The sequence below is a fragment of the Myxine glutinosa genome, chromosome 4 (assembly GCF_964187855.1).
Source record: "Myxine glutinosa chromosome 4, kmMyxGlut1.1, whole genome shotgun sequence".
In the NCBI taxonomy this organism is placed as follows: Eukaryota; Metazoa; Chordata; class Myxini; order Myxiniformes; family Myxinidae; genus Myxine; species Myxine glutinosa.
The window spans coordinates 207,817,686-207,831,676 of record NC_136264.1 but is presented as its reverse complement, the minus strand read 5'-3'; the positions used below and the strand labels follow the sequence as shown (position 1 = coordinate 207,831,676).

At 41.7% G+C, this 13,991-nt stretch overlaps 1 protein-coding gene across 9 annotated transcripts in view; it reads left to right on the top strand.

The window, feature by feature from the left end:
- Window positions 1-13,991, top strand: part of LOC137426021 (protein furry homolog-like) — a 417,549-nt gene that overhangs the window by 240,242 nt on the left and 163,316 nt on the right. For all 9 annotated transcript variants that reach the window (XM_068114742.2, XM_078776948.1, XM_078776949.1 and 6 more), the window contains 4 exons: window positions 366-474; window positions 1,757-1,846; window positions 8,451-8,622; window positions 9,548-9,674. In XM_068114742.2, the coding sequence (XP_067970843.2) occupies window positions 366-474; window positions 1,757-1,846; window positions 8,451-8,622; window positions 9,548-9,674 (498 nt within the window). The remainder of the gene's footprint in view (window positions 1-365; window positions 475-1,756; window positions 1,847-8,450; window positions 8,623-9,547; window positions 9,675-13,991) is intronic.

Sequence of the window (13,991 nt, the reverse complement as noted above, 5' to 3'; positions counted from 1 at the left end):
ATAGCCGGATCTGTATCCTGAATCAAAATAGAATCGGCCTATTCTTATCACCGACCCAACCTGTCTACCAAGTTTTGTTTGGTGGAGGTAATGAGACGGTATACTCGTAGATATAATTTTCCGATTGGCTAGACTTTTTACATAAAATACCTACAGATCCATGAGCCTATTAATCAGGTGTGACAAAGCTGATGTTGATGAAATGATGATTTAATTTGCAAAGTTCTGATTTTTATCCTGCAGAGCCTCACAAAGATGCCCCTTTTATATTATCCACTAATTCTCATATGGTTGTTTATTATCTATTGATGATTATTTACGAATGGTGTAAAAATGCAATTATTTCTTTTCCTATTATCTCAAAGTCGCTTGCAGTGCATCGTGTCGGCGCTCTTTCCAAAAGGCTCACGGAACGTTGTGCCTCGAGACACTCCTCTCAACATCTTCGTTAAAATAATCCAGTTCATTGCACAGGTACGATATGCAATGCATGCTTCCCCCCAACCCCCCCCCCCCCCCTCTCTCTCTCTCTCTCTCTCTCTGTCTCTCTCTCTCTTTTTCCAAGGCCACTCGAAGAGGGGATGGGGAGGGGATAGCAAATTTTATTTTAAGGTACAGGTCAGAAAAATTCCTCCCCGCCATACCGTCTCCCATCTTCCCTCCTTATCCTACTCTCTCCCATCTTCCCTCCTTATCCTACTCTCTCCCATCTTCCCCCTCACTCTACTCTCTCTCTTCTTCCCCCTCACCCTACTCTCTCCCATCTTCCCTCCTTATCCTACTCTCTCCCATCTTCCCTCCTTATCCTACTCTCTCCCATCTTCCCCCTCACTCTACTCTCTCTCTTCTTCCCCCTCACCCTACTCTCTCCCATCTTCTTCCCCTCACCTTACCCTCTTCCATCTTCCATCCTCACCCTACCCTCTCCCATCCTCCTCGCTCACCCTCTCATCTCCCATCTTCCCCCTCGCCCTACTCTCTCCGATCTTCCTCCTCTGCCCTACCCCCTCCCATCTTCCCCTCTCGCCCTACACTCTGCCATCTTCCCCCCTTGTCCTACCCTCTCCCATCTCCCTCCCTTTCCATATGCACTCCCATCTTTCCCCCTCAGCCTATTGTCTCCCATCTTCTGCCCCCACCCTACCCTCTTCCATTTCCTCCTTCACTTGACCCTATTCCATCTTTCTCCCTCTCCATACCCTCTCCCATCTCCCCCCTCGCCCTACCCTCTCCCTTCTTCCCTCCTCGACCTACCCTTTCCAATTTTCCACCCCCCCCCCCTCCTTCGCCCTACTCTCTCCGATCTTCCCTCCTCACCCTACTCTCTCCCATCTTCCTCCATCATCCTATTGTCTCCTATCTTCCCTCCTCACCCTACTCTCTCCCATCTTCCCCTCCTTGTACAATCCTCTTTCTTCTTCCACGCTCACCCTGCCTTCGCCCACCTTCCCCTCACTCTACCCTCTCCCATCTTCCCCACTCATCCTACCTTCTTAAATCCTCCCCCATCGCCTTAGCGATGGGGAAAGATAGATTTCTCCAAGTCTTCCTCTATTTTGTCCCTTATCCCTGCTTGTTGGTATGTTTCCCCTCTCTACTCTTCCTTTTGTGCTGTTACATCCTGATCCATTCCATATTCTAGTTTATCCACGAGCCTTGACATTGTAAACCAAAATAATAATAATAAAATTAAAAAGTCAACTAATGCAATGGGGCGCACAGTGCCGAGGGAAAACTTTCCCTTGATATTTTCCAGGAACGCTTGGATTATGCAATGAAGGAAATCATTTACGACCTGCTGAACTTGGGTGGCAGAATGGCAAGAACCTTCACTATCAACCCCGAGGTAACTTCGATGCCTTGATCCAAATGAATTGCAACATTGTTTCTACACCAGCATGAAATGTGTGGCTTTCATGGTGATTAAGTATTTCCAAGAAGAAAACAAAGATCCTGGCTAAATATCAGTCATGCAAATGTTTTCTGATCATATCATATCTGACATATTCAAGTTCTGAAAGAAGGAGTTTCAAACTTCAGGTTCCCATTTAGCATCTCCATTCAATTTCAACATTTTGTTGAAAAAACTTCCTTTAACAACAAAGGTGTACCGGTATTTACCATGAAAGATTACTTTATAATTCTGCTTAATCCAAATTGGCCCGAGATGTGAGATCGTGCTGCTAACTCCTGTGAGATTACTGGAACATGCTCATTTAGTTTGGTGTAGTTTCACATTTCAAGTGTATTGAACATCTCTTTTTCTGTTGTTTCGTATTTTACCAGAACACTTGGGATGTTGGGAAATGCTCACACATGAGCTGTCTGCTCCTAGGCAGACTTAAATGTGGTTAAATTTCTACGGTTTAATGTGTGGTTAGACTTGAGCTTAATGAGGTTAAATTGTTGCGGTGTAATGTTGGTTGGATTTGAATTTAATGTGGTTAAATTGTTGCGGTGTAATGTGTGGTTAGCTTTGAATTTAATGTGGTTAAATTGTTGTGGTGTAATGTGTGGTTAGATTTGAATTTAATGTGGTTAAATTGTTGCGGTGTAATGTGTGGTTAGATTTGAGTTGAATGTGGTTAAATTGCTGCGGTGTAATGTTGGTTAGATTTGAGCTTAATGAGATTAAATTGTTGTGTAATGTGTGGTTAGATTTGAATTTAATGTGGTTAAATTGTTGTGGTGTAATGTGTGGCTAGATTTGAATTTAATGTGGTTAAATTGTTGTGGTGTAATGTGTGGTTAGATTTGAGTTGAATGTGGTTAAATTGTTGTGGTGTAATGTTGGTTAGATTTGAATTTAATGAGGTTAAATTGTTGTGGTGTAATGTGTGGTTAGATTTGAGTTGAATGTGGTTAAATTGCTGCGGTGTAATGTTGGTTAGATTTGAGCTTAATGAGGTTAAATTGTTGTGGTGTAATATTTGTGGTTAGATTTGAATTTAATGTGGTTAAAATGTTGTGGTGTAATGTGTGGTTAGATTTGAATTTAATGTGGTTAAATTGTTGTGGTGTAATGTGTGGTTAGATTTGAGTTGAATGTGGTTCAATTGTTGCGGTGTAATGTTGGTTAGATTTGAATTTAATGTGGTTAAATTGTTGTGGTGTAATGTGTGGTTAGATTTGAATTTAATGTGGTTAAATTGTTGTGGTGTAATGTGTGGTTAGATCTGAATTTAATGTGGTTAAATTGTTGCGGTGTAATGTGTGGTTAGATTTGAGTTGAATGTGGTTAAATTGTTGCGGTGTAATGTTGGTTAGATTTGAATTTAATGTGGTTAAATTGTTGTGGTGTAATGTATGGTTAGATTTGAATTTAATGTGATTAAATTGTTGTGGTGTAATGTGTGGTTAGATTTGAATTTAATGTGGTTAAATTGTTGTGGTGTAATGTGTGGTTAGATTTGATTTTAATGTGGTTAAATTGTTGTGGTGTACTGTGTGGTTCGATTTGAATTTAATGTGGCTACATTGTTGCGGTGTAATGTGTGGTTAGATTTGAGTTGAATGTGGTTAAATTGTTGCGGTGTAATGTTGGTTAGATTTGAATTTAATGTGGTTAAATTGTTGTGGTGTAATGTATGGTTAGATTTGAATTTAATGTGATTAAATTGTTGCGGTGTAATGTGTGGTTAGATTTGAATTTAATGTGATTAAATTGTTGCGGTGTAATGTTGGTTAGATTTGAATTTAATGTGGTTAAATTGTTATGGTGTAATGTATGGTTAGATTTGAATTTAATGTGGTTAAATTGTTGTGGCGTAATGTGTGGTTAGATTAGAATTTAATGTGGTTAAATTGTTGTGGTCTAATGTGTGGTTAGATTTGAATTTAATTTTGTTAAATTGTTGCAGTGTAATCTGTGGTTAGATTTGAGTTGAACGTGGTTAAATTGCTGTGGTGTAATGTGTAGTTAGATTTGCGTTGAACATGGTTAAATTGTTGTGGTGTAATGTTTGGTTAGATTTGGGTTTAATGTGGTTAAATTGTTGCAGTGTAATGTGTGGTTAGATTTGAGTTTAATGTGGTTAAATTGTTGTGGTGTAATGTGTAGTTATATGAGTTTAATATGGTTAAATTGTTGCAGTGTAATGTGTGGTTATATATGAGTTTAATGTGGTTAAATTGTTGTGTCATGTGTGGTTAGATTTGTGTTTAATGTGGTTAAATTGTTGTGGTGTAATGTGTGGTTATATATGAGTTTAATGTGGTTTAATTGGTGCAGTGTAATGTGTGGTTATATATGAGTTTAATGTGATAAAATTGTTGTGGTGTCATGTGTGGTTAGATTTGAGTTTAATGTGGTTAATTGTTGCAGTGTAATGTGTGGTTAGATTTGAGTTGAACATGGTTAAATTGCTGTGGTGTAATGTGGTTAGATTTGAGTTTAAGGTGGTTAATTTGTTGCGGTGTAATCTGTGGTTAGATTTGAATTTAATGTGGTTAAATTGTTGCGGTGTAATGTGTGGTTAGATTATGTGGTTAAATTGTTGCGGTGTAATGTGTGGTTAGATTTGAATTTCATGTGGTTAAATTGTTGCGGTGTAATGTGTGGTTAGATTTTATTTTATTTTTATATATTTTTTTGGGATACTGAATCGAGGCTCGTAAAGAGCTAACATTTATCTCACAAACAAAATCAACCAGACAAACAAAACATATAAAAAGAGGGAGCGGAAGACAAGATGGGGAGAGATGGGGAAGCACACAAACACAACATCCGAGAGCAGGGAGATGCGTGGAAGGGAGAGGGCCCGGGGGGAGGAGGCGTGGGAAGGGGGGGGGGGAGGGACAAGTACAAAACATAAGAACACCAAGGACTTGCAGGACAGAAGTTGGTATTTCAAAAAAGTGGAATTGGGGTGAAATTAGCGGGGGTAGAAAAGATCAAGGTTTTGGATGGGGGAAGATAAGAGATAGTGGTGAACAGCTGTTTTAAAGACCTGGAGGGTGGAGTAGGATTGAAGAGAGTGAGGGAGTTTGTTCCAGAGGCGGGAGAAAAGAGGAATGAAGGAGTGAAGGTGAGCAGAGAGTCTTGATTTTGGCAGTTTAACCATAAGAAGGTTGCAGGCAGATCTTGTGCGACCTGTAGGAATATTTGCGGGACAGAGCCCAGAGAGAGCTGGGGGGGGGGCAAGGCCAGAGAGGAGTCGGTAGAAGACGGAAAGACCACCAACCTGCCTGCGGTGAATGAGTGAGAGGCCCTTGGAGTTAGCTTCATCACGGGAGATTCCAATGATTCTGAATGCTTTGGTTTCAACAGCGTGAAGACGAGCTAGATGTGAGGCAGGAGCACCAGCCCAGAGGGGAGAGCAGTATTCCATTGAGCTGCGGATGAAAGCCTTGTATGTGGTGAGGAGCTCAGGTGTGCCAAGGAAGGACTTCGCACGACGGAGGATGCCCAGTCGGCGACTGGCTTTGGAGGCCAGATTTGAAATGTGGTTTTCCCAGGAAAGATCATGGCAGATAGTGAGACCCAAAAGCTTGAGTGACAGAACTTCTTGGAGAGGATTATTCAGAAAGTGGATGGGAGGGTTGTCCAGTTGGTCTTTTCTGAGAGACATCGTAAGAGTGTGAGATTTGTCAGGATTGAAAGACATGTTCCACTTGTTTGCCCAGTCTGTGATTTTGTCCAGGTCTGCAGAGAGTGAGGAGGCTGCAGACTGCCGATCTGAGGGATGAAGAATGGAGCGACAGAGAGTAGAGTCATCAGCAAAGAGATAGAGAGGATTTTCAAGAGAGTCAGAGAGATCATTGATGAAGACCAGAAAAAGCACAGGGCCCAGAACACTGCCTTGGGGAACTCCAGCCTGAACAGGAAGAGGAGATGAGAGAAACCCATTCAGGGCCACACGTTGACTACGACTAGAGAGGAAGTCCGCCAGCCATGCGTGGAGATTTCCATGGATACCAAAAGAGGAGAGTTTGGTAAGCAGAGCGGGGTGCCAGACCGCATCGAAGGCACGTGATATGTCGAGGGAGACAGCTCTAATTTCCTGTTTGGCATTGATGACCTCCATCCATTGTTGAGAAAGCAGAAGCAGCATGTCCAGAGTGGAGTGTCCTGGTCTGAAACCACTTTGAGTTTAATGTGGTTAAATTGCTGCGGTGTAATGTGTGGTTAGATTTGAATTTAATGTGGTTAAATTGTGGTGGTGTCATGTGTGGTTAGGTTTGAATTTAATGTGGTTAAATTGTGGTGTGTAATGTGTGGTTAGATTTGAATGTAATGTGGTTAAATTGTGGTGTAATGTGTGGTTAGATTTGAGTTTAATGTGGTTAAATTGTTGTGTAATGTGTGGTTATATATGAGTTTAATGTGGTTAAATTGTTGCAGTGTATTGTGTGGTTAGATTTGAATTTAATGTGGTTAAATTGTGGTGGTGTAATGTGTGGTTAGATTTGAATTTAATGTGGTTAAATTGTAGTGTGTAATGTGTGGTTAGATTTGAATTTAATGTGGTTAAATTGTTGTGTAATGTGTGGTTATATATGAGTTTAATGTGGTTAAATTGTTGCAGTGTAATGTGTGGTTATATCTGAGTTTAATGTGGTTAAATTGTTGTGGTGTCATGTGTGGTTAGATTTGTGTTTAATGTTAAATTGTGGGGGTGTAATGTGTGGTTAGATTTGAATTTAATGTGGTTAAATTGTGGTGGTGTAATGTGTGGTTAGATTTGAATTTAATGTGGTTAAATTGTTGTGGTGTAATGTGTGGTTGGATTTGAATTTAATGTGGTTAAATTGTGGTGGTGTAATGTGTGGTTGGATTTGAATTTAATGTGGTTAGATTGTGGAAGTGTAATGTGTGGTTAGATTTGAGTTTAATGTGTTTAAATTGTGGTGGTGTAATGTGTGGTTAGATTTGAGTTTAATGTGGTTAAATTGTGGCGTGTAATTTGTGGTTAGATTTGCATTTAATGTGGTTAAATTGTGGCGTGTAATTTGTGGTTAGATTTGAGTTTAATGTGTTTAAATTGTGGCGGTGTTATGTGTGGTTAGATTTGAGGTTAATGTGGTTAAATTGTGGCGTGTAATTTGTGGTTAGATTTGAGTTTAATGTGGTTAAATTGTGGCGGTGTAATGTGTGGTTAGATTTGAGTCTAATGTGGTTAAATTGTGGCGTGTAATGTGTGGTTAGATTTGAGTTGAATGTGGTTAAATTGTGGCGTGTAATTTGTGGTTAGATTTGAGTTTAATGTGTTTAAATTGTGGCGGTGTTATGTGTGGTTAGATTTGAGATTAATGTGGTTAAATTGTGGCGTGTAATTTGTGGTTAGATTTGAGTTTAATGTGGTTAAATTGTGGCGGTGTAATGTGTGGTTAGATTTGAGTCTAATGTGGTTAAATTGTGGCGTGTAATTTGTGGTTAGATTTGAGTTTAATGTGGTTAAATTGTGGCGGTGTAATGTGTGGTTAAATTGTGGCGGTGTAATGTGTGGTTAAATTGTGGCGGTGTATTTCCACTTGGGTGGGCGTTGTGGAGTGGAATGTCCCTTGAATGGGGTGCCAAGGTGGTTTGCCCTTCTATTGTACAGGTGCTAAAGGATTCTGTGGTCTCGTTTTAAATAGGCCTTTGAGAACATGGCACAGCAGTCTAACCTCAGCTAATAGGCTAATTCAGAGATGGAAAATGTAAAGTGGCATTAAGCTTTTAGTTTCGGTAATGCTTATGATAAACGTGTTTCGTAAAATGTAAGCAATCCTGAATCATTTTTCTTTATTTCCTTCTGTAAATGGCCACAATTATTCTCACCTTGTGGTATCGAACAGGAAAAGTTTTTGGCCCAATTATTTCACAAATTGGCTGGCCAGGCCTGTCCAACTAAGTGGGTTATCGCGGGAATTAGTAATTTGTTCAAGGTGCCAGCGAAAACTCTCCTATCCTTTGCATCGGACACAATTGGATCTAACAATGGGATCTTTATCGTCCACCAAGCGATGCCAGCAGACGGGAGTCCCAGTTTAATGTCCATATGAGGGACGGCACACACATTGATGACTCACTCTGCCTGTGAAACACCAGGATGGTAGTTTATAGCTGGGTGGGGATTCAAACACGGAGTAGACAGCTCCAAGGGGTGTGTACCTCTGGGCCATCCTGCAAACCTCAGTAATTTATCAGATGAATGTTAAAATTGAGTTAGTCAGAGGATATTTGATACTGGAATAAAATAAATGATCACCTCCAATAGCGCAACACTCAGCACTTTACACACTTTGCTTACACATTTTATTACTAATTTCCTCGACTTAACATGTCCCATATGAAGACAATATTATTTAAACTTTCCATAAATCGACTTTGTGGAATTTATTTTTCTATTTTGAGCAACCAATGGTAGGTAACGTGAAGTAGACCACATGATTTATAACTTTGTATGTGTTGGTAATAGCAGGCCTTATATCCAACTGATTGTATCATGATTGGTGTTATTGCACAGAGGATGAATGTAGGCCTGCGTGCCTTCCTCGTGATTGCTGATAGCTTACAGCGTAAGGCAGGAGAGCCTCCCATGCCCACCACAACTATGGCACTACCTTCGGGCAGCACACTGCGAGTTAAAAATACATTTCTGAACAAGACCTTGACCGAGGATGAAGCCAAAGCAATTGGTGGGTGCACTGCCGTTTTTGTTTGAGTACTGCTTGATAAAACCTATTATTTACTTTGTGTAGTTGTAATGTTGTAGTTTACATTTCTGTTTGTTTTCACGAGGTACTGCTCTACATAAAGGTTCTCGTTCTGCTACTTCTTCTTCTTTTTATTCTTTTTCTTCCTTCATATGCAGCATATAGCTGTGCGTAGCACCACTTGCAATGGGTGTCATCATCAGTGATGAAAGGCAAAGAGCACCATCACCGAAATAGCAAAAAGCTTGCAAATTCAGCACTTCCCTAACGAAAGATGTGTCTTGTTGGTCAATCTGCCTGCACTGCCTGTGCCAAACTCTTGGGATGTGTGTGTGTGTGTGTGTGTGTGTGTGTGTGTGTGTGTGTGTGTGTGTGTGTGTGTGTGTGTGTGTGTGTGTGTGTGTGTGTGTGTGTGTGTGTGTGTGTGCGTGCGTACGTACGTACGTACGTACGTACAATGGAAGTTTGCGTGTGTATGCACAATGGGATCTTCAATGTTTGGACTCGCAAACACAGACATCAAAGATCATGGGAGACCGGAACGACAGTGCATATGACTGACAGCTGAAAAAGGTAACGGCGACATTCAAGACAGAAAGAGTAAGCTGGCGTATTCCAGTGTCTTTCTCATATTTTCTCGAATAGGTTCACTTTTCAGCTCTTCCATGAGCTGAAATCTCTGTTGAAAGCAACCTTTGTAGTTAGTACTCTACCTGCACAGTAGCATATGAATATGGCACTGCCATGATGGTGAGACAAACAGCCTTTACCTGTGCCTTTATTCCTTTATAATGTATTTTTAATGAAGTTATCATGTATTTAAATGCTTTAATTTCATGGTTTATCTATTTATACCCACGGAAAGAATAAAATAGCAATTTGACATCAACAAAAGTGCATTTTGCAGGTATGTCCCAATATTATTCACAAGTTTGCAAGGTCTTGGATTTGATCCTAAGGCAACTCGACAAGGAGGTCGGCCGCAATATGACGCTGGCAGGTGGACAGCCTGGGAGCAAAGACACTGAGATCACGTAAGCAATTCTATTTCTAACAAAATGAAACGGCAGCATCTACATAACATTTTCATTTTTAATTATTTTGTAAACATTAAAAAAAAAAAAAAATCCACTTCGACATTATGGGGTATTATATGTAGATCAGTGACAAAGAATCTCAATTTACTCCATTTTAAATTCAGGCTCTAATACAACAAAATGTGAAAAAATTAAAGGGTCTGAATACTTTCTGAAGGCACTCTATATCTCTCTAATCAAGGAGATATCAATATGTATATCCGTCTAATGAAGTAGATACCAACACATATATCTGTCTAATCAAGTAGATGCCTCTACGTATATCCATCTACTCAGGTATATACCTACAGGCATATTCGTCTAATCAAGTAGATACATACACATATATCCCTCTAATCAAGTAGATGCCCACACATACGTATATCTGTTTGATCAAGTCGATACATACACATATATCCCTCTAATCAAGTAGATACCTACACATACAGTGCATTCAGAAAGTATTCAGACCCCTTCACTTTTTTCACATTTTGTTATGTTGCAGCCTAATGCTGAAATCGTTTAAATTCATTTTTTCCCCCATCAATCAACACTCAATAACCCATAATGACAAAGAGAAAACAGGAGTTTAGAAAGTTTTGCAAATTTATTAAAAAGAAAAAACTGAAATATCACATTGACATAAGTATTCATACCCTTTGTTATGACACTTGAAATTTAACTCAGGTGCCTCCCATTTCTCTTCATTATCTTTGAGATGTTTCTACACCTTGATTGGAGTCCACCTGTGGTAAAATCAATTGATTGGACATGATTTGGAAAGGCACATACCTGTCTATATAAGGTCTCACAGCTGACAATGCATATCAGAGCAAAAACCAAGCCATGAGGTCGAAGGAACTGCCTGCAGAGCTCAGAGACAGGATTGTGTCGAGGCACAGATCTGGGGAAGCCTACAAAAAAAATTCTGCTGCATTGAGGGTTCCCAAGAGCACAGTCGCAAATGGAAGAAGTTTGGAACAACCAGGACTCTTCCTAGAGCTGGCCGCCCGGCCAAACTGAGCAATCGGGGGAGAAGGGCCTTGGTAATAGAGGTGACCAAGAACCCGATGGTCACTCTGGTTGAGTTCCAGAGATCCTGTGTGGAGATGGGCGAAACTTCCAGAAGGACAACCATCACTGCAACACCCCACAGATCTGGGCTTTATGGCAGAGTGGCCAGACGGAAGCCTCTCCTCAGTGAAAGACACATGAAAGCCCTCTTGGAATTTGCAAAAAAGCACCTGAAGGACTCTCAGACTGTGAGAAACAAGATTCTGTGGTCTGATGAAACCAAAATTGAACTGTTTGGCCTCAATTCTAAGCGTCATGTCTGGAGGAAACCAAGCACCGCTCATCACCTGCCCAACACCATCCCAACGGTGAAGCATGGTGGTGGCAGCATCATTCTGTGGGGGTGTTTTTCAGCAGCAAGGACTGAGGGACTGGTCAGGGTTGAGGGAACAATGAACGGAGCAAAGTACAGAGATATCCTTAATGAAAACCTGAAACAGAGCGCTCAGGACCTCAGACTGGGCCGAAGGTTCACCTTCCAACAGGACAATGACCCGAAGCACACAGCCAAGACAATGCAGGAGTGGCTGAGGGACAACTCTGTGAAGGTCCTTGAGTGGTCCAGCCAGGGCCCTGACTTGAACCCAATCGAACATCTCTAGAGAGACCTGAAAATGGCTGTCCACCGAAGGTCCCCATCCAACCTGACAGAGCTTGAGAGGATCTGCACAGAAGAATGGCAGAAAATCCCCAAATATAGGTGTGCAAAGCTTGTCACGTCGTACTCAAGAAGACTTGAGGCTGTAATCGCTGCCAAAGGGGCTTTGGAGGCCATCTTGGAAATGTGGTTTTCCCAGGAAAGATCATGGCATATAGTGAGATCCAAAAGTTTGAGTGACAGAACTTCTTGGAGAGGATTGTTCAGAAAGTAGATGGTCGGGTTGTCCAGTCGGTCTTTTCGGAGAGACATAGTAAGAGTGTGGGATTTGTCAGGATTGAAAGACATGTTCCACTTGTTTGACCAGTCTGTGATTTTGTCCAGGTCTGCAGAGAGTGAGGAGGCTGCAGACTGCCAATCTGAGGGATGAGGAATGGAGCGGCAGAGAGTGGAGTCATCAGCAAAGAGGTCGACAGGATTTTCAAGAGAGTCAGAGAGATCATTGATACAACAACAACAACAACAACAACATGCATTTTAAGGCCATTTTCCCTGCGAGAGCGGGGGTTACCCTTGCGGTCTCCATGACAATCTTCTCCATCTTGCCCTATTTTCTGCATCTCTCCTTGTTAACCCCCTTGCCCGCATTTCTTCTTCCACCACCTTTGGCCAAGTCTTTCTCGGTCTTCCCCGTCCTCTACTTCCTTCTACATTCATTTCCATCACTCTTCTCAACCAGTCACTTTCATCCTTCCTCAACACATGACCAAACCATCTCAACCTGTTCCTCTTCACAGCATCAATCACAGGCTCTATTCCCATCATTTTTCGCAATTCATCATTTGTCTTCCTCTCTCTCAACGATACTCCTCACATCCATCGAACCATTCGCATTTCCACCCTTTCCAACCTTCGTTGCTGCTCTACGTTCATTACCCATGTCTCGCACCAATAAATCATAACACTTCTCACACATGCAGCATACACCTTTCCCTTCAGCTTCAACGACACTCCCCTCCTCATCAGCATGCCACTCAGTTCCCGAAACTTCTTCCATGCACATCTCACTCTTGCAACCGTTGCCGAGTCTGATCCACCTTTTCCATTCAGCATGTCTCCGAGGTAGCAAAATGTTTTCACACCTTCCAGCTTCACGCCGTCTCCAAGATCCACCTCAACATTTCCTCCATCTGCAGCTCCCTCTGTGCACACCTTACATTTGAATGTAGCTGCCACACTGGTTAATGACCCTCTCAGACCACTACATTTTTGATGAACCCACTCAGCGCACATTGTACATTGAATGGAGTTCACTCCGACACCCTTCCTGCACACTGCACAGGGCCACTTCCCAGTTCTTTCCACCTCACCACATGCTTTACCACTTGCCATCACCTTCGTCTTTCCGATATTCACCTTCAGACCTTTTGTCTCCATACATTCCTTCCACTTGTTCATCTTTTCCTTCAGTCCATCCATACCTTCCGCAACCAACACCAGATCATCTGCATACAACAACTCCCACGGTAAACCCTCCTTTCCGTTCTGAGCCAGCACCTCCATCACAGCTACAAATAGTAGTGGACTTAGTACCGACCCCTGATGCTTCATGACCTCCTTCACCTCAAACTCACTACTGTTCCCTTCCTTCGTCCTTACAGCTGTGCGCGCTCTTTTGTACATTGCCATCACTACTCTGATCAACCATTCCTCCACTCCTAACTTCCTCATTGCCCATGTCAATACTTTGCGAGGAACCCTATCGAATGCTTTCTCCAGATCAACAAACCCAAGAAACAACTTCTTCCTCTTCTCCATGTACTTCTCCTGCAACTGCCTCACAATAAAAAGCACGTCTGTCGGTCCTCTTCCTGGCATAAATCCAAACTGCATTTCGTTGATCTTCACTTTCTTCCTTATCCTCCTCTCCAACACCCTTTCCAATACCTTCATTCCATGCTCCAATAACTTTATCGCTCGGTACGAGCCACACTCTAGAGCAGGGGTCGGCAACCTTTTTGACATGAAGTGCCAGTTTGAAATGTTCTTGTTAATTCATGTGCCATATCAACATTAAGTTCAACATTAAGTTTAATTATGACACCACATCAAAAAAATATTTCCAACAGACATGGAATTTTATTCCATCCATATAGGCCATATGCATTGCAACAACATTTTAAAGAAACATTTACCGAACATCTACCGAACCTTGAGTACCAGTTCACTGGTAATTCCCTGTGTGTCGTAAAAAGGCGACAAACAGGGTTGGCGGCAGGAAGGGCACCCGGCCGTAAAACATTGCTTCAAAAAGGGGACCAAAAAACAACAACAACCACGGTCCCCGAAAAAGGCCAACCCCCGCTTGCGGGGAAAAATGGCCTCTAAAGGTGGTTTTTTTTACCGAACCTGAACCGCTTCACTGCAATTCCTGTGGTAAATGTGAGCGGGAGGCCGTACCGTCAATCAAACTAAATAAGACAGGCCGCGTGTTACGAGAAAAACTACTACCCCCATTTTCATTACTACCACCCCATAAAAAAAACTCAAAATAATGACGAGATTAATATTAAAACGCAGAAGGCAGCCTGAATGATAAAGAG